This window comes from Chanodichthys erythropterus, chromosome 6, assembly GCF_024489055.1.
Source record: "Chanodichthys erythropterus isolate Z2021 chromosome 6, ASM2448905v1, whole genome shotgun sequence".
Lineage (NCBI taxonomy): Eukaryota > Metazoa > Chordata > Actinopteri > Cypriniformes > Xenocyprididae > Chanodichthys > Chanodichthys erythropterus.
In genome coordinates this window covers 12,962,696-12,986,992 of record NC_090226.1, presented here as the reverse complement: position 1 = coordinate 12,986,992, position 24,297 = coordinate 12,962,696, and the positions used below count along the sequence as shown (strand labels likewise).

General features: G+C 37.4%; 1 protein-coding gene across 1 annotated transcript; it reads right to left on the bottom strand.

Moving 5' to 3' along the window:
* Positions 1-147: 147 nt before the first annotated feature.
* On the bottom strand, positions 148-23,428 carry hcfc1a (host cell factor C1a). Its single transcript, XM_067388108.1, has 28 exons — positions 23,287-23,428; positions 21,942-22,146; positions 18,797-18,945; positions 18,141-18,301; positions 17,848-18,056; positions 17,657-17,741; positions 17,468-17,574; positions 16,819-16,998; positions 16,295-16,633; positions 16,008-16,159; positions 15,729-15,923; positions 13,644-13,862; positions 13,455-13,559; positions 13,150-13,363; positions 12,354-12,496; positions 12,119-12,251; positions 11,781-11,977; positions 9,973-10,936; positions 9,238-9,365; positions 8,192-8,524; positions 7,039-7,264; positions 6,668-6,946; positions 5,268-5,371; positions 5,029-5,166; positions 4,740-4,925; positions 2,518-2,815; positions 2,360-2,423; positions 148-1,841 (listed from the first exon to the last, which is right to left on the bottom strand). The coding sequence occupies exons 2-28, from the start codon at positions 22,135-22,137 to the stop codon at positions 1,802-1,804; spliced, it is 5,544 nt and encodes a 1,847-aa protein (XP_067244209.1). The 5' UTR covers positions 22,138-22,146; positions 23,287-23,428; the 3' UTR covers positions 148-1,801.
* Between the last annotated feature and the right edge of the window lie 869 nt (positions 23,429-24,297).

Below are 24,297 nucleotides of genomic sequence, written 5' to 3'. Positions count from 1 at the left end.
TTTTTGATGTACTAAAAATTACCATTACTAAAATTGATAACGATGAAATAGACAAGATTTAAAAGATAATTTCATAAAAAACTGACTCAAAAAAATGTTAGACTTTTGTATATGAAAATTAAACCTCTTCAACTGTCATATGCATACTATGCTTGCATAGTATATTGCTGGCAAGAAATTGGACATAATTAATCAGGGAGACAGTTTATATATTTCGGTTTCTTTTATAAGTCAAGACAAAAAAGGCAATCAGGAGATGACCAACATGTAAAAACGTTGTACAGGTAAATATATAAAAGGCCAGAATATCATCTTCACTTCTTGCGGTACGAATGAACTATATTACAGTCAAATCCGAACTTGGCTTTTACCAAGAATGAGAACAGCCATCCTCACTCACATGGAGACATACAGGTATACACTGAACATTTAGTTTGCATACCTCTCAGATAATCAAAGGAGGAAAAAAAAAAAAAAAAAAAAAAAAAAGTAGAAATTCATCTTCACATGGACAATTTCCTTCACAATCTAGGGCAGAGAATATTCTACAAAGTTACATTGTGAAAAATGTAAGAGGACAAGCCAGAGGAAGGGAAAAAGCTGAGTGTTTACTAATAATGGCGGTTTGGTAAGGTGAGGAATAAAAAAACAAAACAAAAAAAAAAACTTTTACGATTTTTACATCTCAAGGTTTGGCATACACAAACAGAGTGGAAACAAGCGTATAAATACGCAGTAAACAAAGTAAAAGCCCTTCAGATGTTTACATTTGTTTACAACCTTTTCAGTTGTAGCACATCACCACTCGGCTTGAGCACAAATATAATGTCTCAAAGTACTAAACAACAGCACAGCCCTCCAAAAGCCCTTCTTCCCACAAATCCTTAAACTAAAAGGTAGATGGCCAACAATTTTTAAAACAAAAACAAAAAAATAAAAGTTGAGTTTAAAAATAAAAGCCAAAAAAAAAAAAAAAAAAAAAAAAAAAAGCACACAGACATACACATACACACAGGAGAAAAGCTTTAAAAATACAAAAATAAACTACACAAAAGATCTTCTCCATCGTCGCTCACTAATTTTTTGGGGAGTTTTGTATTTTTTTTTTTTTTTTTTTCTTCCTTTTTTTTTTTGTATGGCAAATCTCAGTTTTAGCAAAGTCTCTGTCCTGCCAGTAATTTACTTCCATGGCCATTTCTTTTATCTGCAGTTCTGCCTCTATTTCTGCTCAATGCAAAAGTGCAGACTTCACCAGAAGGCTTGAGTCCAGAACGAATCCATATGTAGATCTTATTTCACTTAGCCATTTGAGTGAAAAATATCCCCTCTTGTCTGAGGACAAGTGCTTGGTTTGTTTTCCCCATTTCTGTTCCCCCTCGCATGAAAACGACATCTCCATTCAGAAATCCTCCCGCCGTGTCCACATATTTAACGTGAACTAAAACTTCACCTACAAGTCCATCACAGAAAAGAGACTTAATTTGAGCCCAACATTACAAATATCTTAAACCTGGTGTTTAAATTTACTGAAGCAAGATACATGTATTGAAAGAAACAGGGGAGAAAGGAAGACTCTACAATGGAAAATGCAAATTAGTTTTTTTCCCTTCCACTCCAACTACGTGTCAAAAATATGCAATGTGCTTTTCTCCATTCATACTATTAACAAGAAAAAAGGCTTCCCCTAGAACTTCCTTGTTGATTTTTTGCTGTTTTAATGAATGGTTACAGTTGAAGATGTGTTGAATCCAGATGGATCGATATGAGTTGTAGAAGTCAGAGGATGAATGAAAAGAGGGGCTTACTGGTCCATTCTTGCTTTCTTCTGACCAATCCCTTTTCTGCAATAAAACACACATGCATTTTAATACTCATTTGTACTCCAACCACTGTTCTGAAATTTAAGGTCAATACAATTTTTTTTTAAATTAAATTAAATTAAGCAAGGATGCATTAAAACTGATCTAAATTGACAGTAAAACACACATATACGTGCTGTTATCAAATAAATGCTGTTTTTTTTATTTTATTTTCACCAATGAATCAAAAATAAAAAAAATTATTCATAACACTGATAACAACAACACTGATAGGAAATGTTTCTTGTGCACCAAATCAGCATATTAGAATGATCTCTGAAGGATTCAGCTTTACCATCACAGGAATATTTAAATAAAATACAAAGTGGACAGCCCTTTGGTAACTGTCGTGGTTTTTGAAAGTGTTCTAGAAATAAATGTTGAGTTGAGTTAAGGATTGAAAGCTTTTTTTTATTATTATAATATATTTCACAATATTACCGTTTTACTGTATTTTTGATCAAATGCACTTTTATGGTACTGAAAACATGGATACTCACGTATCTGGTGAAGAAACTGCTCTTTTTGGGGCAGGCTTTGCAGAAAGACCATCTTTGTTAGACTCTACAAAGCGAAAGGCAAAACAAAGCATTTGTAAAATCCACCTCGTCACTGCCTGAAACAAAAAGAAAACTCTTTCACCAAAGAAAACCTGTACCTTGCAGCCATCGCACTTGTGTAGCCGGCCCATAACCTTTCTCGTTGCGAGCGGCGATGCGGAAGATGATGGCAGGTTTGGTGGTATAGTCTATGTGCGCATTGGACAGGCTGGAGGACTGAACCAGACATGAGGGGTTTGGCCCACAGTATACACGCATGAAGGCAAGCTGGGCCGGGGCAGAGGGTTTTGCTTCGGTAGTCTGGCTGCTCTGGATGGCCAAATACACGGAGTACTCTGTGATCTTTCCTGATGTCATCGATGGAGGCTCCCAAGTAAGGTGGGCACCGTCTGGACTCTGAGGAGAGAAACAAGAAAAGAAAGTATGCATTTATATGGTTGTAATGATTCATTTTCTTGTTGCATCAATTATAGATCATGCTAATCCAACTGCGATGACTGTGAACTGGTATAAGAGTACATCCCCATGCAAAAATATTTTTATATAAAGAAATAATACTTTTTTCCACTAAGGATGCAATAAATTGAACAAAAGTGACAGTAAAGACATTAATAATGTTACAAAAGACTTCCATTTCAAATAAATTATATTCTTTTGAACTTTGAAACAACTTTTGAAGAATCCTAGAGAAAAATATCAGTTTCCATGGTTTTCCCAAATCATCATATTAAAATGATTTCTAAAGGACACTGGAGGACTGGAGTAATGATGCTCATATTTTAGCTTTGCCATCACAGGAATAAAGTTACATTTTAAAATGTAAAACCGTAACAAAAACAACAAAAGTTATTTTTTACTGTATTTTTTATTAAATAAATGCAGTCTAAGTGAGCATAAGACACTTCTTTAATGCCAGCGCATTTTGCAGGATTTTTTTCACATTGCAGCAAAACAGACTTAAAATACTCTGTCATTTTTTGTCATAGGGACACAAGTAATATATCAATTGAAACTATAGAATGTCTTTTATTTGTGTACCCTCAGAGTAAAAACACAATGTTGTGCTTTTTGTAAAATAAAGAAAACTAACATGATGCCTGATCTCTCCTCTCCCTCTGAACGAAGTCCAATCTGATAGTTCTCAGAAAATAAACTAACTTATGAATACTAATGACAAAAAAAAAAAAAAAATGACACTTATGTCTAAAGAAACATTGAAATGTCAGGTTTTAAATCGTGCAAGTCAAATCGAAAACAAATATTCTGTGTTTATGTAATCTGTATGAAAAGAGAGCGATGTCAGAAATCCGAGATTCAGCTCATTACCCGCTAATGCGGCCACGCCCACGGAGCCAGCGCTATTCAGACGCAAATTCAGAGGCAAAACATACACATATACATCGTCTTAATCGTGTATTTATTGTCTTGAAAAGTGTTTATTTGGATGGTAAAGCCATGGTTAGCGATCTCTAGAAGACATGCAGTTAGTTCCTATTTCCTTTTCTTCTTTATATGAATTTGTGGTCTAAAGGTGTACAGAGCGCCCTCCGGCTGCAAGTATGAATTGAAAACAGTATCCAGCACTCCTAGTGATGACAATAAATATTACTTCTCAGTATAGAAAATTGACAAATATATAAGAATCCATCAATGTTTCTCCAAATGTGCATGCTTTTAAGCTAAAAGCCTATATGAAATGCCATAGAGGTAACAATTGTTCAGACACACTGCATCACAGAAATACATTATATTTTAAAGAATAGAATAGAATACCATCATTTTAAATTGTACATACATGTTCCTCATATATTATTGTAGCCTAGTTTGTGCTGAATACAGTGTAATGACACTTTTGTCATTTATATGTTTATGAACAACTGAAAAAGCACAAATGTCAGGGCATGTCAAAACTTCTCCAAGCCCCAAATCAGCCTCAGACTCCAGAGGGTTAAATCAGTTTGAATGGTAGTGTACTATGTGTTGGTCAGTAATTGATTTAGGTACATTAGGTTATACATTATTAAATATAAACAAGGAATATCCTAATAAATACTAAATTAAATATTACTGAATTAAATTAGTTTGGTGTATCAAATAATTCTAAATTTACAAAAAAAATGCATTTGAGTTTAATTCAAAATGAATTGTAAATCTTTAGTAATCAAGACAAGCATTCTTTTCCTTATTAGAAAAAAATAAAATCAGTCAAAATTAATCTTTGAAAACAAATTTATGGTACAATTCCCGTTCAAAAACATCACACATTTTATGGTGTTCTATTGATTATGACACCAAATTGTAATAAGTGATTTGAGCGTACCTTGCTGATCTTTATGGCACATGGTGCTCCTGGGAAGCCCGGTAAACATGTCTTGAAAGCAGATATTTCAGAAAAGGCTCCACGGCCACAGATGTTTATACCCGCCACACGGAACTTGTAGGCGGTCCCAGGCTGAAGCTCCACCCTCTTCATTTGGCTGTAGTCAGGGATTGTGCCTGAATCATCCTAAAACATAAAACAAGTTCTGTCAGAAATAATTACATTTTCAAATAAGCAATGTCATGACGTCTTACAATATTGCATGAAGAAAAACCTCATTGTGGCTTACCTCAACATAAGCAGAGTCATCTGCAGGCATGTAGAAATGTGTTACAACCATATTGGTCACTTTGACAATGCCAACATCAAACCACTGGTTTTCTTTCTTCACTTGAGGTTTGACTGTAACAGTGGGAGGATTTTGTTTCTGTGGGGAGAAACACCATAAAACAGGATTTAAAAAAAAAACCCTATTCTTTCGCATTTAAATGCATATTATCATGACCCTTTATCCATTTTTAAACTTACCCCAGCCTCAATGCCATTGGCCACTTCAGTGAGAGTTGCAGCTGCCTGCATCTTAGCTGGACTGGCAACTACTACAGGTGCTAATGTGCTGGATGGAGCCAAGGCTACAAAGGGAATAAACAGAATTAAAAAAGGAAAATACAGACAAACACGATGTCACATCCTGACATTTCATTCAATAAAACCTAGCTTACAGATAAAAACCATCACATTTAGTCTTTAGACTTTTTTTCCATGGAAACACTTTACAATAAGGTTCCTTTTGTTTAAGACATTAGTTAACATGAACCAACAATGAAATGAAGAGTTTGGTTCCAAAACGCAATAACTCCATTTTGATTAATTTGAGTAAAAAGGTGTTTTCTTTACCAAGAAAGTGGCAAAATGAAAACCACTATTTTCTGTTTCAAACTTTCACATAGCATCTTTTGGTTATAAACATTAAAATTAAAAACATTAAAATTTCAAATCTACATTTTGATTTTAAAAAGTTTATCATAAAAACTTATTATTTTTTTCCCAAAATGCAATAAATCCATGACATTTTTTTCCCCAAAATGCAATTAATCCATCAATATAAAAGTTATTTTTCAAATTGAAAATACACAACAAAGCAAGTTTATTCACATATATGAGTCTAAACTTTGCCAATATTTATTTTATATACAGGCATTTTACTAAAAATACATTCAGCCGTTGCTCCCAAAATGAATTCAACGGATCTTGTTAATGTTATAAATTATTTGTCATCACCGATTAACGAGTATCTGGCGCCACTGCACGGTTAAATAAACACATTTGCCAAGTACATTGGTATTAAAACGGCTTTTTAAAAAAGCCTTCAATGTTTACAGTGGGTGGAATGGTGCGCTGTGATTGGTTGAGCGGATATATCACGTTCTGCAGAAAAAGGAGACTGGCGTTTGTCGCGTTTTGGAAAGAAAGGGAGAAAACAAGACAGAATAACATGACGGATATCACATTTTGCGCAAAATTGATAAATGACTTTTCAATACCGACCAGATACTATACTGATTTTGGCGGAAACTCAGTTTTTTTTAAAATGGCGTTTATCGCGTTTTGGAACCAAACTCTTCAAATACTTCTAAAGCACTTCTTGATCTTAAATGTTAATTTCATCATTTACAAATACATTATAAAAACGTGTGTTAATATTTAATGAACCAAATATGAACTAACAACAAACAGTATTTGTATTAACTAATGTTAATATAAACAGTAACAAAAGTATTGTTTATTGTTAGTTAAATGTTAACACATTAACTAACGTTAACTAATGGGACCTTAATGTAAAGTGTTACCTTTCTTTTTTACTGGATAATAATGGTTCAAAACAACATTCAATCCTATTGAAGAGTAAAATGAAACATCGCACATACTCTCTGCTGTGGTGCGAGGCAGCAGTCCGGCTACTGCACTTGTGGCAGCAGCGGCCATCTCGTTGTGTCCATTGCTTTCTGACGAGGGATCATTTAGACTGTCAGCCGGAGCCAAGCCCTCGGTGGGCAGTGCAGCCTGGGCGGCCTGGGCAGCGGCTTGTTGCTGGGCTGCCTGGAGCTGCTGTTGCTGATGAACCAAAGCCGCTAGTTCTTGCTGAGTCAGAACGATGGGTATGGTGTGGGTCTGCTGGTCTTCTCCGGCATCTCCGTCACCTGAGCCTTAGAGGGGACAAGGAACAAATTGCTTACTGCAAGTTTTAGACTGATTTTGAACATATGCTGGTGATTTTGAACATATGATGGTGACTCACTCATTACAGCCTGCTGTGCTGCTTGCAGTACAGCCTGGATGGCGAGGGCCTGGGCCTCCTCTGATGCTGCAGCCTGGGCTGCTGCTTCTGCGGCTGCCGTAACGGCCAGCTCCTCTGGGGTCAGACCCGTCACCATAAGCGTTGTGGGTTGTCCGTCTGACATCAGCTCTGGTGGCAAGGCCAGCGCCTGGGCCTGTGATGCTGATGCCGCCTCTACACCCTCCATCTGCCAAAAAAAAAGGGGGTGGGGGGGTAAGAGAGCTTTACATCAAGTTGGATGACACCTACAATGACAAGACTTGTTCTACATAATACTATAAATATAAAAGTGTTAAACTCTGAAATAAATATTAAAATAAATAATGTACACCACTTTTCAAAAGTTTGAGGTGGTAAGATTTTCTTAATGTTTTTGAAAGACATATCTCTTATGCTCACTAAGGCTGCATTTATTTGATCAAAAATACAGCACAAACTGTAAAAATGTGAAATATTATTACAGTTTAAAATAACCGTTTTCGATTTTAATTTATTCCTGTCATGGTAAAGCTGAATTTTCAGCATCATTACTCCAGTCTTCAGTGTCACATGATCCTTAAGAAATCATACTAATATGCCGATTTGGTGCTAAAGAAACATTTATTATTAATGTTAAAAAAACAGTCGTGCTGCTTAATATTTGTGAGAAACTGATTTTACTCAGGATTCTTTGAGGAACAAAGAACAGCAAATCAAAAGAACAGCATTGAAATAATAGAAATAATATTTTGTTTAAAACATTAAAAAATGTCTTCATCATCACTTTAGATCAATTTAATGAGTCCTTATTGAATTTAAAAAATAATAATAATAATAATAATCTTACAGACTCCAAGTCTTTTTTTGAAAATTAGTTTTACTAAGAATTTGTAATACTTTATTAGTCTTAATTTGTTGCAATAATAGCTCAAAATTATATATCTAGAAAAATATATACCTATATAAAATTGTGACAATATTTATTTTCGGCAATAAATTAATATTTCTCTTTAAATATTAGATTTTTTGTCTTTACGCATATTAGAAAATTAATTAATAAAGTAGTATGCAATGCATTAGTCTTAATTTGCAATAATAACTGGAAATTGTACAGCTAGAATGCAAATGACTATACCTCTGCTGTTGGTAGCTGCTCTTGAGCGGTTTCTCCCTCTGCCATGCTAGAAGTGTCATGTTCCATGGGCACTGCCCCTGCCTCTGCCTGGCTCTCTGCCTGCATGGCTACCGCCACGGCTTCTCCCTGGAAATCACTTGGCAAGGCTGCTGCCTCCGCCTGGAAGTCACTGGGCATAGCTACTGCCCCCGCCTCTGCCTGGAACTCTGCCTGCATGGCAACTGCCTCCGCTTCAGCCTGGCCTTCAGTCTGCAAGGACTCTGCCTCCGAGGTCTCCATAACGATCGGCTCAGCTCCTGCCTCTGAGGAGGACTCCGTGATGGAAGATATAGACTGCAGGAAAAGGACAGAGAAAGAAAAATTGCTGATGTTATGAATCCCTTTTCAACCCTCTCCTCCAACCACCTTCAATCTAGCATTTAGGACTGGCTTCATAATTGTATGCATCAGTTCCTAATGAACTTTTTATCATTAACAAGCACAAAATACACCAGGACTCTTATTTTAAAAATGTGCATGCTTTACTACTTCAAGCTGCTCATTTAAAAAGATGACAGATCAAATATGAATTAAAAGTATCTTACCTTCTACAACATATTAATCGTTTAGCATAAATATATGGTATTAACTGACTGCAAACCGCTCTGAAACCACTAGCCTGTAGAACATGCAACAGCACCACATATCGACTTTAAAGGCAAGCATTCAAATTATTACACCATTTAAGATATTGGAGTCTTTCTATTACCTTAAATTTGATCAAACTTTTTAAGGATCCCCAGGAACACTGAAAATTGGTAGCATTTTGACTCAGGGTACGTTTACACGACAATGATATGCTTAAAATGGAGAAGTTTTTCCTTTGAGTTTTCTGTGTTTTCAGGCCACCAAAACACCATTGTCGTGTAAATGAATGATCAAAACGCATAAAAAGTTTTTAGTTGAAAATGGTATTGTGTAAACAGCCCCTTGGTTATCACATTTGATGCAGATTTATCAATCCAATGCAAAAGTCATATAAGTACAGAGTTTGTATCTCCACTCACTGGAACAGCTGGTCCTGGTAGAGGCGTGGCCTGTGTGACTGTGGTAATGGCTCTGCTCTGGGGTGCTGCAGTGGACGGCAGGCCCTCCGTGCTGGTGGTAGATTCTGATGCTTCACCACTCTGCTGGGCTAAATGCACAAAATAAATCGTTACCATAAACCTTTAAAAAGACAAAAAAGTACAAATGGAGGAAACCAGATAAATTTTCCCACTGCAAATTTAATTTCACCAGTTAAATTTTCCCGTTTCATATGTATTGCTACAATTCACACCTCACCACCAAAAAGATATTAAATTTTGCAAGAGACTAACATCAACCAGCTACAGATGATTTTAACTAGCTTTTCAGACCACTGGTCTGAAAGAATGGTGAGAAAATTTATTTGGTTAGCACAAAAATTAGTAGGCACAACACCACTTTTTTTAACATTGATATTAGTAAAAAATGTTTCTTGAGCACCAAATCAACATATCAGAATGATTTCTGAGGGATCACCTGACACTGAAGACTGGAGAAACGATGCTGAAAATATAGCTTTGCCAACAGCAATAAATTACATAGAAAAGATATTTTGAATTGTATTTTGTATATTTCACAATATTACTGTTTTACTGAATTTTTTATTAAATAAATGCAGCCTTGGTAAGCATAACAAACAACCCAAACTTTTGAACAATAGTGTAAATAATGTTTGTGTGAAAGCTGAAGATGAATCTTTCTGAAATCTGAAGTACCTGTTCCCTCATCTGTCTCCATACTGCAGGTGGCAGTGGTGGCTGTGTTGGTGGTGCCCGTCTCATGTGTCTCACAAGGTGGATTTGAGCAAACTCTCTGCACCTCTCCCGTTTGGTTTCCGGCCATGTTAGATGAAGCTGTGGTTGCGGTGTTGGTGGTGCCCGTCTCGTGGGTCTCGCAAGGTGGGTTTGAACAGACCCTTTGCACCGTTCCAGTTTGATTTCCGCCCATATTAGATGAAGCCGTGGTGGCCGTGTTTGTGGTTCCCGTCTCGTGGGTCTCACAAGGTGGATTTGAGCAAACTCTCTGTGCCGCTCCCGTTTGGTTTCCGCCCATGTTAGATGAAGCCGTCGTGGCCGTGTTTGTGGTACCCGTCTCATGGGTCTCACAAGGTGGGTTTGAACAGACCCTTTGCGCCGTTCCTGTTTGATTTCCGCCCATGTTAGATGAAGCTGTGGTTGCTGTATTGGTGGTGCCCGTCTCGTGGGTTTCACAGGGTGGGTTTGAGCAGACCCTCTGCACCATGCCAGCAGGAGCAGTGCCCATACTTGAAGATGCTGTGGTTGCTGTGTTGGTGGTGCCCGTTTCGTGAGTCTCGCATGGTGGGTTTGAGCAGACCCTCTGAACAGTGCCCATGTTGGAAGATGCTGTGGTGGCAGTGTTTGTTGTACCCGTTTCATGCGTTTCGCAGGGCGGGTTGGAGCACACTCTCTGTACTGTGCCAGCTGGTCCAGTGCCCATATTCGCCGTTGCTGTGGTGGCCGTGTTGGTGGTGCCCGTCTCATGAGTCTCACAGGGTGGGTTGGAGCACACTAGAGTAACACTGCCAGAAGCATCGCCTGCACCAGACTCAGTTGAGGTGGGCTGCTCAGATGTGGGAGAGGCCAGAATGGAAACAGGCAGATCTTGTCCAGGCTGAGCTTCCACACCACTGGGTGTAGTTATGAGAGTCACCTGGGTGGGCTATTAAGAAAGGATCACAACAAGATTAGTGACAACAAATCATTATTTTTTCAGTGAATTTAATGTAAATGTGTAAAACTCTTCATTTTAAAATACAGCAATTTTGTAAATCATTAATATTTTATATAATAACCATGTAGTTATTTAATTATACATGATATAAATTGCACTACAGATTGGGGTCAGTTTTTTAAAAGAAATAATACTTTTATTCAGCAAGGACACATTAAATTGACAGTAAAGACAATTTTATAAAAGATTTCTACGTCAAATAAAAAAACCTTTTTTTTTTTTAAACTTTGTTCAAAACAAAAAAAACATTTTAAATATTGATAATACCAATACTACTACTACTACTACTAATGATAAAAATAATAAGATGAAATGTTTCTTAAGCACCAAATCAGCATATTAGAATGATTTCTGAAGGATCATGTGACACTGAAGACTGGAGTAATGATGCTGAAAATTCAGCTTTGCCTTCACGGGAATAAAACAAAACCCTGAACAGGTGCATAAAATAGAATTATAATAAAATAATTATGGATGTTTGTAAATAATATGTGAATAATACTGCCATCAACCATTACTGTATCAGACATTAAATAAGCCATATGAGTTCACAATTACACTACTGCCATATCAGTTTATATATTCTTTAAAACCATTTCAATTAATTGTGAGAACATTGGATACAGTTATTTATAAAATGAAATATTTAACTATATAATATACTTATATAATGGCTATAAAGAAATATAACTTAACAAAACGGCTGCAGTTATTAGAGAATGAGTATATATACAAATAAAAATAAAATCAGAAAAGATAATCTGGTTCTAACCTGCATGTTGGATGTGACTGTGGTCAGGTTGGTCTGTGCAGCTGACACAGCGGTAGCATTAATGACCTGGTTGGAGAGGGTGGCAATCGTGCCCAGAGTGGTGATGGGGGTTGCCAGGGTGGCATTGGCACTGGCTAGGCTTCCTCCGGCTAAACTGGTAGAAACGGTTCCTGTGACTGTGCCAAGAGTTGTTACACCTTGAAAAGAGGACAGACATGGTGAGAGGGAAATACTTGAATCATTCATATTAGCGGTTGCTGAACTACACTTGGCAGAGAAGCATTAGGTCTTTAAAAAAGGAACATTAACTTTTGACATTATCAAGTTCATATCCTTACCAGTTGTTCCTTTGACAACCAACGTGGTTACAGTTGGCTTGACTCCAGATACTGGAGACACGAGACGCACTCCTCCCATCGGCACGGTGCGAAGAATGGTTCCAGGCTGACCAGGGGCTCCCTTTAAAACAACCTTAGGAGAGAAAAACCCAAAGCAGGTAAGAAAACAGACCTTGAAGTGCTCCAACGACATCAGATTTCCACCATTTTTGCACCAGACCTTCCCCCCCAATACCTGTGTTAGGCCTTGCTGGCCTCCTGCTGTACCAATCTTAGGCACTGCTGTAATGATTTTGCCAGGAGTTCCTGTTCCAGATGTCATCACCTTCGTGGTGAAGATGGTGATAGGGCTCTTCATCCCTGTACTACTAGTCACACCTACAACAGAAAACAGACACTAATTAAGTGACCTTTTATTATCATCAACAATAGTAACAACAACATTGTTGTTGTTGTTAATAATATTTATTTAATGAAATAATATATTTAATGATACACAAATATAAACAATATATATGCATTATTATTATTATTATTATAACTACTGCTACTTCTAATATTATTGTAGTTAATTTATTAATATTAATGATACAAATTAAATATATAAATGTATTATTACTACTACTAATTATTAGTTGAGAACAGTAATAATAACTAAATCATTATTGATATATATATATATATATATATATATATATAGATTAAATCAGATTAAACCAATAAATATATAAATGTATTATTACAACTAATTATTATTATTAATATTAATATGTTGTTAATGGTAATTATATTATAAGTGGTTAACGGTAATATTAATTTATTGACATTTAAATAAATATATCAAATGTATTAGTTTTATTACTAGTAATTATTATTATCGTTAACTACAGCTGTAATAATAATTTACAGTCACATTAAATAGCAAAATATCTCTCTACCTCTACTACTACTATTCATTATCATCATCATCTCTATATTCTGGACAACATAACAAAAATAACACGTCTTGACAAAATGGTTTCTTTCTTTACCTGCAGCTCCCTGCTGTAGAGCAGACATGGGGATTGTTTTAATGATAGTGGTGGTGCCCGGTTTGGTGGTAGTAGGGGACATGCCACTGATGCCCAAAATAGTGGGCTTGTTTCCTGTGCCACCTGCTTGACTGGTGGTAATTATGGTGGTTGGTTTTCCATCCGCAGATGTTACCAGCTTCAGAATGGTGCCGGGTGGAAGGGGACCCTTTGTCTATAGAATGAGAATGATGTTAAAATCTACATTTCAAAAAAAGATTAATAATACGAGTGTCTCGTATTATTAATATTAGTGTTTAACATACCTGTATAATCTGAGTCAGTGGGTTAGAGGTGGCCTGTCCAGTCACAGCAGCCGATTGGACTGGTTTGGTCTGTACCATTGACACCATCTTGCCCAAGTTAGAGATCTAAAAACAAAACAAATAATTAATATGTTCATTTAATGTTTTTACATATATTTTTCCTATGCTAGAATTTAAAATATACTGTACCAGGTTTCCTCCCATGGAAAGTGGGCTCTTGACAAGAGTGATGGTCTTGGTGACTCCACCCACCATAGTGGTCACAACCTGAGCCTGCTGGGCTACAGTAACTGTGCCGGACTTGTGCACTGTGATGATGGGCCGAGCACCTGTAGTGGGACTGGACACTGTCGGAGTGCCCACCTGTGCAGCGGCGGTCTTCAGCATGCGAGTGGCAGGGTTGCTTACCTACGACAAAGAAATTGTGACTGAGCAACGTGACAAATTGCCACATAAACATAGAATTCAACTGATGTGCGGTCACGTACTAGCTAATGCAAAAGATTTGAGTTCAGCTCATCCCATCAAAGCTTTGCAGTTGTGTTGTTTTTAACTCAAGCATAACTCCAAAATTTGTGGTCAATTCAATATTTCCTTGCCGAATAAAAAGTGTTAATTTCTTTACAAAAACTAGTGATGCACAGGTTGACCTGCCATAAATTGGAAACATTTTTTGTTTTATTTTATAAGCACAGCACTGCTTTGTGTACAGCAGAAACCAAAGAAATCACTGCTGTTCCATAAGCGCCATCTACTGTCTGCATACTGTCTGAGTGAACCTGCATTTTCATTCAGTCCTTCTGCAATTGTTTTTTTGCAGGTGTCTTATGTAGCATCATTTCACAAATCTAAAGTCAGATCATTGTTTTTGTTTTAAATCTTAAAATTACACAATCTAATTTAAATTAAAAAAAACAACAACTGCTAAATTTGCTTAAAGAGAATTTTTTTTTTTTTTAAATAATCAGCAACCACTATCAGAATCGGACAATTGCGTTTAGAAAAAAATAAACAAATGAAAAATCATGATTGGTGCATCCCTACCAAAAATACAAATTCTTACTGACCCAAAACTTTTGAACAGTAGAGTATTTTTGCACATCATAGAAAATTAAACTAAAATAGCCCAACACCTGTTTGACACTGCAGTTTAAACGGTGACAGGATGCAACTAAGCAACAGAGCTGTCTGTTAAAGACACGATTAAGGCAAAGCCTACCTATTCTTCTGCTACACACTCAAAGTATGTAGTTTTTCCTTCATAAAAACAGTACATAACTTTAGGGCATAGAATAAGTAGGTGAATTGGGACGCAGCAACAGTCAGTAGGTTTACATGGACAACAATATTCCGACATTAACACGATTAAGACAATACTCTGATTAAGAAACTACCATGTAAACAGCTATTTTTGATTACCTTGATCTGGATAAAATCATAGTCGTGTAAAGTAAACAAATCAGATTAAGACAGGTGGAGTATTCCTATTTTAGTCGCATTATCGGAGTGCATTATAGACATGTACACACCTTAATCACGCTAATAACGTCATGTGGGAGTTTTCGCCCCATTTTGTGACAGGACACATAATACACAAACGGTAGTGGTCAACCGTTTGCAGTCAACCGTTTGACTGCAAACAAGAGAGCAAGCTTCAAGCAAGAAGCCACGAATAAAATCTCATCCAGTACCTATGAGTTTGTCTCAATGGCATGAAAGTACAGAGGAGGCCTGTTGCAGGAGAATTTGTATCCACCTTCATCTATTTACAGAGCCCCACACAGTAGAATGAAAGTAAATAGTAGGCTAAATTGTGCGCACAATTTACTAATTTGTCATGTGCATGATTTACAATTCGAGGGAACGATTAAGTAAATTGTGCACACAATTTATTTATTTTTTCTTGCATGTCATATGCGGGGCTCTGTATCTATTTGCACGTATAGTATGTCAAACAATCAACTGCACCTTAAGCTTTCGTAAAATTAAAAATTAAACACCAAAACTGTATATGGTACCATAACGAAGACGAACTATGTGGTGATATGTGAAATTCTGATGAGAATGTCAGACGGCATGCCATGGGGACGATAAGACGTTTGCCATTAATCGATCTATGTTCTATAACATGTAAAACAGGAACATGAAAGTAATATTCTAAAAGCAACTCATATAAACACCTTAATCATAATATTGTCTTATTCAGAATAAGGTCAATAATTAGATTACTGCTGTCCATGTAAACGTAGTCAGTGACAATCTTAAGATAATTACCATGACAGGTGATGCCACTTTAACTGTGGTGGGGAGAGTGGTAGACCCAGGTGTCACAGCCACCGTTTTTACAATTGTGGCCCCAGCCGGTACATTAAGAACAGTGGCTCCGGGGGAAGGAGGGATTTTCTGTGTGGCTGCAGCAGCTGCAGCCAAAGCTGCCATTCCACTCATCTGAGGGCTGCTGCCAATGGCCTGAAAAAAGTATACAATTGAATAAAACAATTTATGAGGCATCAACAGTTTTATAGATTCCAGCTTTACTTTTTCGCTTCATACCGTTCCTTGAGTAGTCTGTGGTGGCACTACCATGCGAACACCTGCAGGAAGTGATGTCACAGTGACTGGGGATTTTCCAGCCTGGCTGGCTTGGCGCACAGTGACAATCGATGCCCCGGTGCCTGACTGAGGGGCTGCAACTTTCAGAATAGCTTAAATATAAAATAGAAGTAGTTAAACGCAACCTTTTAATACAAATACTATGTAAAAAAAATGCTTTAATTAAATATTTGATTTAAGTAAACTGAAAATATTGCTGAACTATTACCAATTTAACAAATCAGTACCTGGGCCACGCGCCGTTGAGGCTGCCAGAGGACTTGCGGGTGTGGTGGGTAAGACTGAGGCTGTGGGGGAAGCAGCCTGGGGAACGAGGGTGATGCCACTATGCGGCAGACTCTGAGCAGATGGAGCAGCTGCAGCGGGCGCTGGACTCTTAGGCGAGTTTCCAGGGAGGGAGGGAGCTGCATTGAGGGCTGGTGATGTGGCAGCAGTGGCTGTTGGGATATCATATTTCTGAAGCTGAAGCAGGTACATGTCTGCTGTAGACACCGCTCCCCAGCTAACCTCTAAAGAATTTGTGTTGGCCCGGACGAGCTGTACCCGTGAAGGAGGATTAGGTCGCTCTGCAAAAAAAGAAAAGAAAAAAGTGAAATGTCAAACTATTCAAATTATGCATGGTTTAATACATTTAGTTCATGCAAAAAAAAAAAAAAAAAAAAAAAAAAAAACCTCAATATGTAACTTTTTATACATTTGGATATTTTTACAACGCAGTTTAAAAACTCTACTGCATATGTGCTGTACTCACCGGTCTCCAGGTACCACAGGTCTTTGCAGCACACCTGATTGTTCCAAGCTTTGCGGTACCCGTCACGTCCACTCCAGACATAAAGTCTGTTGTTAATAGCAACAGTGCAATGTCCTGCTCGGGCACGTGGTATGTTGTCCTCCAAAGTGTCCATCAAAACAGTCTCCCATGACAAGGTGTCTAAAAGGAAAAGGAAGCTCATTTAATTAATAAAAAAAGACAAGTATATGGCTTAATATGAAAAAATACAAAAAACATGCTGTTTGGGCTCAGCAAAATTTCACCATCCTAAATGTCAATTTTAATACTACAACTATATTGAATAGAATAAGAAATGATTCTTGAGTAGCAAATCAGCATATTAGAGTGACTTCTGAAGGATCATGTGACACTAAAGCCTGGAGTAATGATGCTGAAAATTGAGCTTTGCCAACAGGAATAAGTTACATTTTAAAAAACATTAAAATAGAAAACAACTGTTTTAAATTGTATTATATTTCACAATATTACTGTTTTTACTGTATTTTTGGTCAATTAAAAGCAGTCTTATCAGACTTATCAAAAACAAAAAGGTAGCGAATAATAACAGTTTAGCCAAAATCATAAACTGCTTTCACTTTAAACACTACATGTACTTTTGTAAACATACCCAAGTTCAGGCAGGCAAGCGTGTTTGTACACTTCCATTCCTTCTCATGTGTGGCCACCTTCACATCATCCATCACCAAGGGAACCCAGCCACCAAAAACATACATTCTACAGATAAAGGGATTAAAGGTCAGTAATGCCATTGTGTACATTTAGGGAATGCCTGTGGTGAGATTACACTGAAACTCACTTGTTTGTAATAGTGGTGGCTGAGTGGAGGCTACGGGGGAGGGGAGCAGTGCCGCTTATTGCAGGCTTGTTCCAGGTCAGCGTATCTGAAAAGCATAGAATGGCCTAATTATTGCTTAACCCAATTGATTAACTGAAATAATGAACAATCTGTGGCAAAAACCACAGCAAAAACAGCTGTAATCTTCATACCAATATCTAATGTCCAGAGATCTCCCAAACGACAACCACTCATTCCTCCATATATAACAAGGCGGGACTTCTTAGTAGTTTTTTCAGTATAAATTACAGCAGTGTGGCTCTCTCTTGGAGGAGGCAGTACTCCATATGTGACTGGTACATCCCAGCCCACAACATTGGAGCCCGGACGCAGTTCGAGGGTATAAAGGTCATTCAAATATCTGGAAGCACACATAAATGAGTCTATGAACCAAATAATATAAATATAATTATTAACTAACCACATTATTAGATGGAAGGAATACCTGGGAATGTTGTTCTTGGGGTCTTCGCTGTCATTGGCAAGCCCCCCAAAAAGATAGCACTTGTTGCCCACAAGAGAAAAACTGTGGCCCAGACGAGGACATGGTGGCGCTCCATTTTTAGGGGCTTTTGGTTTCAATTTTTTCCATTCCCACCTGCTTGCCTGATAATCGTAACCATAGCGAGATCATTTCAGATCTGTACTGACAGAGTCAACAACAGTCAATAATGGCTGGAATACACAACATGACTTTTAAAATCTGAACAGATTTTAAAACACTAGACATCATACACCTGCCGACTTCATAAACGGTTACAGAGAAATACTGGGCATCATACAATAAAGAAATGATGATTGCACACTACCAGACTTTCAAGTCATTCCAAACACAGAAACATGTGCTTTCACTGCTAGAAGATGCTTGACAAATAAAAACAATGTTAGAAAATAAAAGCTGAAAAAACAGAGTTTGTACTCATCATTAACTATGAGGTTTTCTGTGAAATCTGTCAAAAGAGACTGCCCAAAATCTGCAGACCAGATATGACTTTCGGCAACTGGCGTTGACTCCTCCAAACTACAAATCTGGGCAAAAGTCATATAGTGTATTCCAGCCTTTAGTCACGTAACAATGATATTTAAGAAGTTTTTCCTTACCTGCAGCTCATAAAGGTCATTGCTGTACTTTCCATATTCCACCATTCCACCAAACACTAATAGACGTGTACCATCACATACAAAACCATAAGCCGCACAGCCTGGAGGAATGTCTCCGCGAACAGCTGGTATAAACCACTGGTTTGTGGCTAAAAAAAAAACAAAAAATATTTCATTGTTCAGTCAATTTCTCAGTGATAAAGTGTAGACAACTTGCAATAAAGCTAATCGGTCAATAAAAAAGCATTTTTAAAATTCAAAGCACTTTTCAACTATCAAAATAACTACACAAACTGTCACAATGAAACTGAAGTAGCGACAGATCTTTTTTTTCATATTGTGAGGTACATCCAAGTGAAACAGATTATTGAAAAAGAAAAATTGTAGGCCAGGGACTTGGATCTACGGGGGATATTTTGATCAAACATAAGGTCAAAACATTTTAAAAATGTAAAATGCACAGATGGATTGATCATAATAAGATCTATAACATGCATTTAGAAAATAGATGAGGTGAATTTTCTTTTCATGCCAACTTTAAAGCTGCAGGTAGATTCCAGTGAGAAGAGTGACCTCTGACCCCAACGTATGACGTAGGAGTAGCATAAGCTTTGGTGAGAGTAGATGCCTCTCATGGTTCAAACAAATAGCACTGGGCAACAAACTCAAGCTCCTCTTCTATTATATCGAAATCCTCCGACATTTCTCATTTTAGACTTCTAATTCGTGACGGGTGTTTTGTTTTGCTCTATCCTCTGTGCTTCCGCATGCCAGTATGCAGTGGCGCCTGCAGCTGTACAGCTGTACGCACTGTGCATACCATGAGAGGTCGCTAATTAATGCCGTTGTTATTTATTACATAATTTTTAAATTGATAATTAAAATCTATCTGCGTACACATGACATATTAAGAGAGCAAAAGAGAATGAGAATAAATAAAGGTGTGCGTTTGTGTGTTGTAAAGTCTATGTTTATGTGCGTCCATGAGTGGGCGTGGGGAATATGGGTGAAAAGAAATTGGATTGGATGAATTAGTTTCGTAGGTTTTTCCACACATGAAAAATGACATTACAGATAGTAAATGTTTAAAAAGAAGTTCAAAACGCTCTCCAAAACAGCTAAATTCGATTGAAATATTTACAAGAAGGCCTAAAACTTGCAGGGATGGAGAAATTAAGCCTCTTAAATCTTTGAAGCTTTTCTCTTAAATTTTTCGGAAAAGGTTTCAAAGCATCAAGAGTGTCGAAAACAGTGCCATCTTGTGGCAGGTAAAATTTACAGCAGCCATAAACCTGAGTGCGCAGCTCCGTTGTTTTATCCATTAAGCACAAACAAAAACCTGACGACGCTAAATGTATATATTTTAATAATATAATTCACATATTAAAGTTTGGCAATAGATGAAATTGATCAACAAAAAACAATAATTATAATAATACTACATACTGTTTGAGGCAAGTAAACTGTTGTTATTTAATTGTAAATACTATTTATATGACAGAGCATATGGTGATGTAATCTAGGCTACAGGCTTATATATTTAAAGGTGCCATAGAACGTCTTTTTAAAAGATGTAATATAAGTCTAAGGAGTACCCTGAATGTGTGTGAAGTTTCAGCTCAAAATACCCCATAGACTTTTTTTATTACATTTTTTTTAACTGCCTATTTTGGGGCATCATTAAATATGAGCCGATTTAGGCTGCGGCCCCTTTAAATGCTCACGCTCCCCGCCCATGGAGCTCGCGCTTGCCTTTAACAGCATAAACAAAGTTCACACAGCTAATATAACCCTCAAAATGGATCTTTATAAATTGTTTGTCATGCAACATGTCTAATCGCGTAAGTATGGTATTTATTTGGATGTTTACATTAGTTCTGTGCGTACCCTGAGATAAAATCCTGCAGCGGCCCCTGCCAGTACGTCAGGTCAGAGGTCCCTCTTCTGCCGAAACTAGACTTGCAAAAGGTCATTACCAAAAGCCAGTGATTATAGTTTATAAAGTTGTAAATTTGGATATTTTTCTTACAAATCCCATCGCATAGCTTCAGAAGATCTTTATTAACACCCTGGAGCCGTATGTATTACTTTTATTATGGATGGATGTATGTGCTTTTTTGGGCTTTAAAATCTTGGGTACCATTCACTCCCATTATAAAGCTTGGAAGAGGCAGATTATTTTTTAATATAACTCAGATTGTGTTTGACTGAAAGAAGAAAGTCATACACCTAGAGTGGCTTTAGGGTGAGCAAATTATGGGATAGTTTTCATTTTTTGGTGAACTAAACCTTTAAGTTTTTTAAAAAGGAGTGACATATCTTGTTTGTTGCCATGTCTGAAGAAAGTTTGCATGCTCAAAGTCTAGTGTTACAGCGCCTTCAGAATTAAATGACAGGAAGAGAAATTTAATGAATTGCAATTAAAAGAAATTCAAGTCACACAGGTATTATGCTTTTTGGCTTCATTAGGAAGACTGTGGTAAATTAGAGCATTCTGGAAATGATCTTCCACTATGACCCATAAAATGAAAGTTAATTTATAAATGCAATTCATATAAACACTTCATAAATTTCTATTGAAAGCATTTCAAACTTTTATCAATTTAAAATTTATGGAAGAATCTACTGCATCTAATGCAAGGTATTGTCTAATGCAGCCTAATTTCCTCATGATAGCTAGTGTCATTGTGGGCTAATCAGCCATAGTGCTCGGAGAAAGATAACAAAAAGGCGAACTCGTGCACGTGCAGGAGGGGGCGTGCGCGTGATGCGGCGGCGGTAGACTTCCATTTTTGTTTTTTCTGGCGCCTTTTTCATCTCACAACACAACAGTTGAAGGAGCTGCCTGCGAGCGAGACGCGGCGCTGAACCAAGACAAACATTGCAAAAAAAAAAAAACAACACAACACAGATTGTTTCATAAACATGTACGTGAGGTATTTTTTAGTGAGGCAGATATATTTACGACTGCGGCAAGTGTCACTTCAGGCTACGACGGTTCTTCATCCTCTCGCGTTAGAAAACCGTAGTGACAAGGTAAAATACATTCTAGGCAATACACAGAGCCCTTTTAGCGGCGATTTGCACGCATTACGTAGATTGTATGCATATACAAACTTTCCTTACATAAAAACATTTTACTTACCAGTATTATAAACGTGCAACTCGTCAACGATTCCTTCGTTTCCTCCACCGAAAACGACCATCAGCTCCTTGATGGCTACGGCCCTGTGTCCGTGCCTCGGTCGGGGTACCGGCCCGGACCACCCCAGAACCCGCTTCCATCGCGGCTGCAGTGGAGCTCCGGTGGTCCCAGGCACAACGGAACCGGGGGACGTCATGTCCTTTTACTGAGAAAAGACGGAATGCACTTCAGCGACTCTTAGCCACAAATATACCCGTTCTGTAAGCTTAAGTTAACGATATCTAGGCAAATATTGCACACAAGACACCGGTATATATTAATAATCTTTTTCTGTATAAATATATACATTGTTATATCATTACAGTTGTACAATTACAATCGTGAACAGTGTGGGTTATTCAGAAGTTTGATTAATTCAGGAATGCCGCCATTTTGGAGCTTGCAGACGGACTAAAAGCCGGTCAGCTAGACTAAAATACCGCGTGCAGCAGCTTGAGCATCGATTAAGTTATATAAAGAAAACCACATTGCACTAAGTTCTAGCTCAATAGTCACACCACAAAATTACATTATCCAGTTAAATGCCCCTGGTGCAGAAAAGAGTATCAACCCATGGAAGTCGCCATCTTGAAACAAGCCTCCGCCAGTCTGAAAAATGGCGGAGTGACAAATAAAAACAATAAATTTCAGTCAGCTATGTAGCTAAATACAAATACAGCTCTATATTAACTGCGGAAGTGATCATTTTCCAAAATACAATTCCGTGAAACGCTGCAAAACTAAACAAAGATACAAATTCAGAGACTAACACTCGAAACCCAGTCCCCATTTGCTGCAGAAGGCTATTTTCATGCCTCTCTGGGAGTCGCCATCTTGTCAGCCACTCAAAACAGCAACAATAATACATTTTAACCGTGCGATTTTATGACAGTGCAATGCAGATTCAGACCATCAACCGAGTGCTGCAATTTCCAAACAGTCTGGACATTTAAACGAGGTTTGCGCGAGTGCATAAAATCATGCAGCGGAATGTGGTTACCAGCAGCGCAACTAAAACAAGACATCTAATCACGTTTGCCCACAGAATCCACAAATAAATAAGCAAGCGCAAATACATCCCGATACATACTATGATAAAATACGATTGCGCAAGTCTCCTCCAAGCGAAAACTATCGATGGATTAATTTTTATTTAATTCATGCCGCCCCGGTGTAAGCAGCCATCTTGTCGTCAAATCAGCCCACTAGCAGCTCCCACAAGAAAAATGGCGGCTAAGTTTATGTTCGCTATCCAAAAATACACATTTTGGCTTAATGCATTCTCTCCACCATATATCATACGTACGAGATTCGTGTTGCAGTATCCAGGGAGATCTTTTGACGGTCTGTTTTTGAAATGATAGTCCAGGTTCATCCAAATTTGTTAAGAAGTATCCACTCTCATGCCTGCCTGGAAGCCGCCATGTTCTTGACAATGTACAGCCGCTCCTGCAGCCACCCGTAACAAATATGGCGGAATTACCACGTCCTTATTTAGAGCTCTTTGAGAAACACTCACTTACAGTTGAGAAATGCAGTCCTGCATTTCTTTAGCGATTGATTTATAATTGTTATACCATATATGTGTGTATCTGAGATGCGTTAACACTATAGAGATAATCTAAATAGATTTTTTTGGCTTTATATATTTAGTGCTCATTGTCCCACACTAAAGATGGCGACTTAAGTCGAAGTTTATTGTTAGATTTTTTTTTTCTTCTGTCGCATTTTCGCGCAATTAATTCACAAATATGATTAAATAAATTATTATTACGCCCGAAGAAAAAGAGAATTTATAAATTAACCTCGAATGAATGAACACTGGTATCTATTTTCTTGAAGTTACACCCCCTTAGTGGAATTCTACCAGTGATGGCGCTCCTCCTTTGCTTGGAATTCAACTTCTTCCTGAATAACACCTCACTTTATAAAACCTATTTTGTAATCTTCCTAAAATAAAACTTTGTTTAAAAAAGATCTTACAAATTCTTAAACTGCAAAAACACTTTTGAAGAAAGTTAAGGACAGTTGCTTTGGATAAAAGTGTCATGTCAAATGCAAGTATAATTGGTAATTCTTCAAATTGGAGTGGCAAACTACAGGCAAAATTTGTAAAAATAAATAAATAAAAAACCTTAGCCTAACTGTCAACCACCTTTTGAGCATAGACATGAAAATACACTATCCAAACTTAAATGGTTGTAATTTATGGATGCTTTGGAATTACAGACCTAAGGCTTTTTTTTTTTTTAAAGAAGACACTCAGCAGCACTTCAGAAAATGAAAACGTAAAAAAATATATAGTTTACAAAATAAT

Excerpts from the sequence above, each read along its gene's own strand:
- hcfc1a (XM_067388108.1), bottom strand. The coding sequence starts at position 22,137 with ATGACGTCCCCCGGTTCCGTTGTGCCTGGGACCACCGGAGCTCCACTG. Across the intron at positions 7,265-8,191 it reads AGCAGCTACCAACAGCAGAG|ATGGAGGGTGTAGAGGCGGC; the intron begins GTATAGTCATTT and ends TTTTTTTGGCAG. Across the intron at positions 5,372-6,667 it reads GCCTCGCACCACAGCAGAGA|CCTTGGCTCCATCCAGCACA; the intron begins GTATGTGCGATG and ends TTCCCTTTGTAG.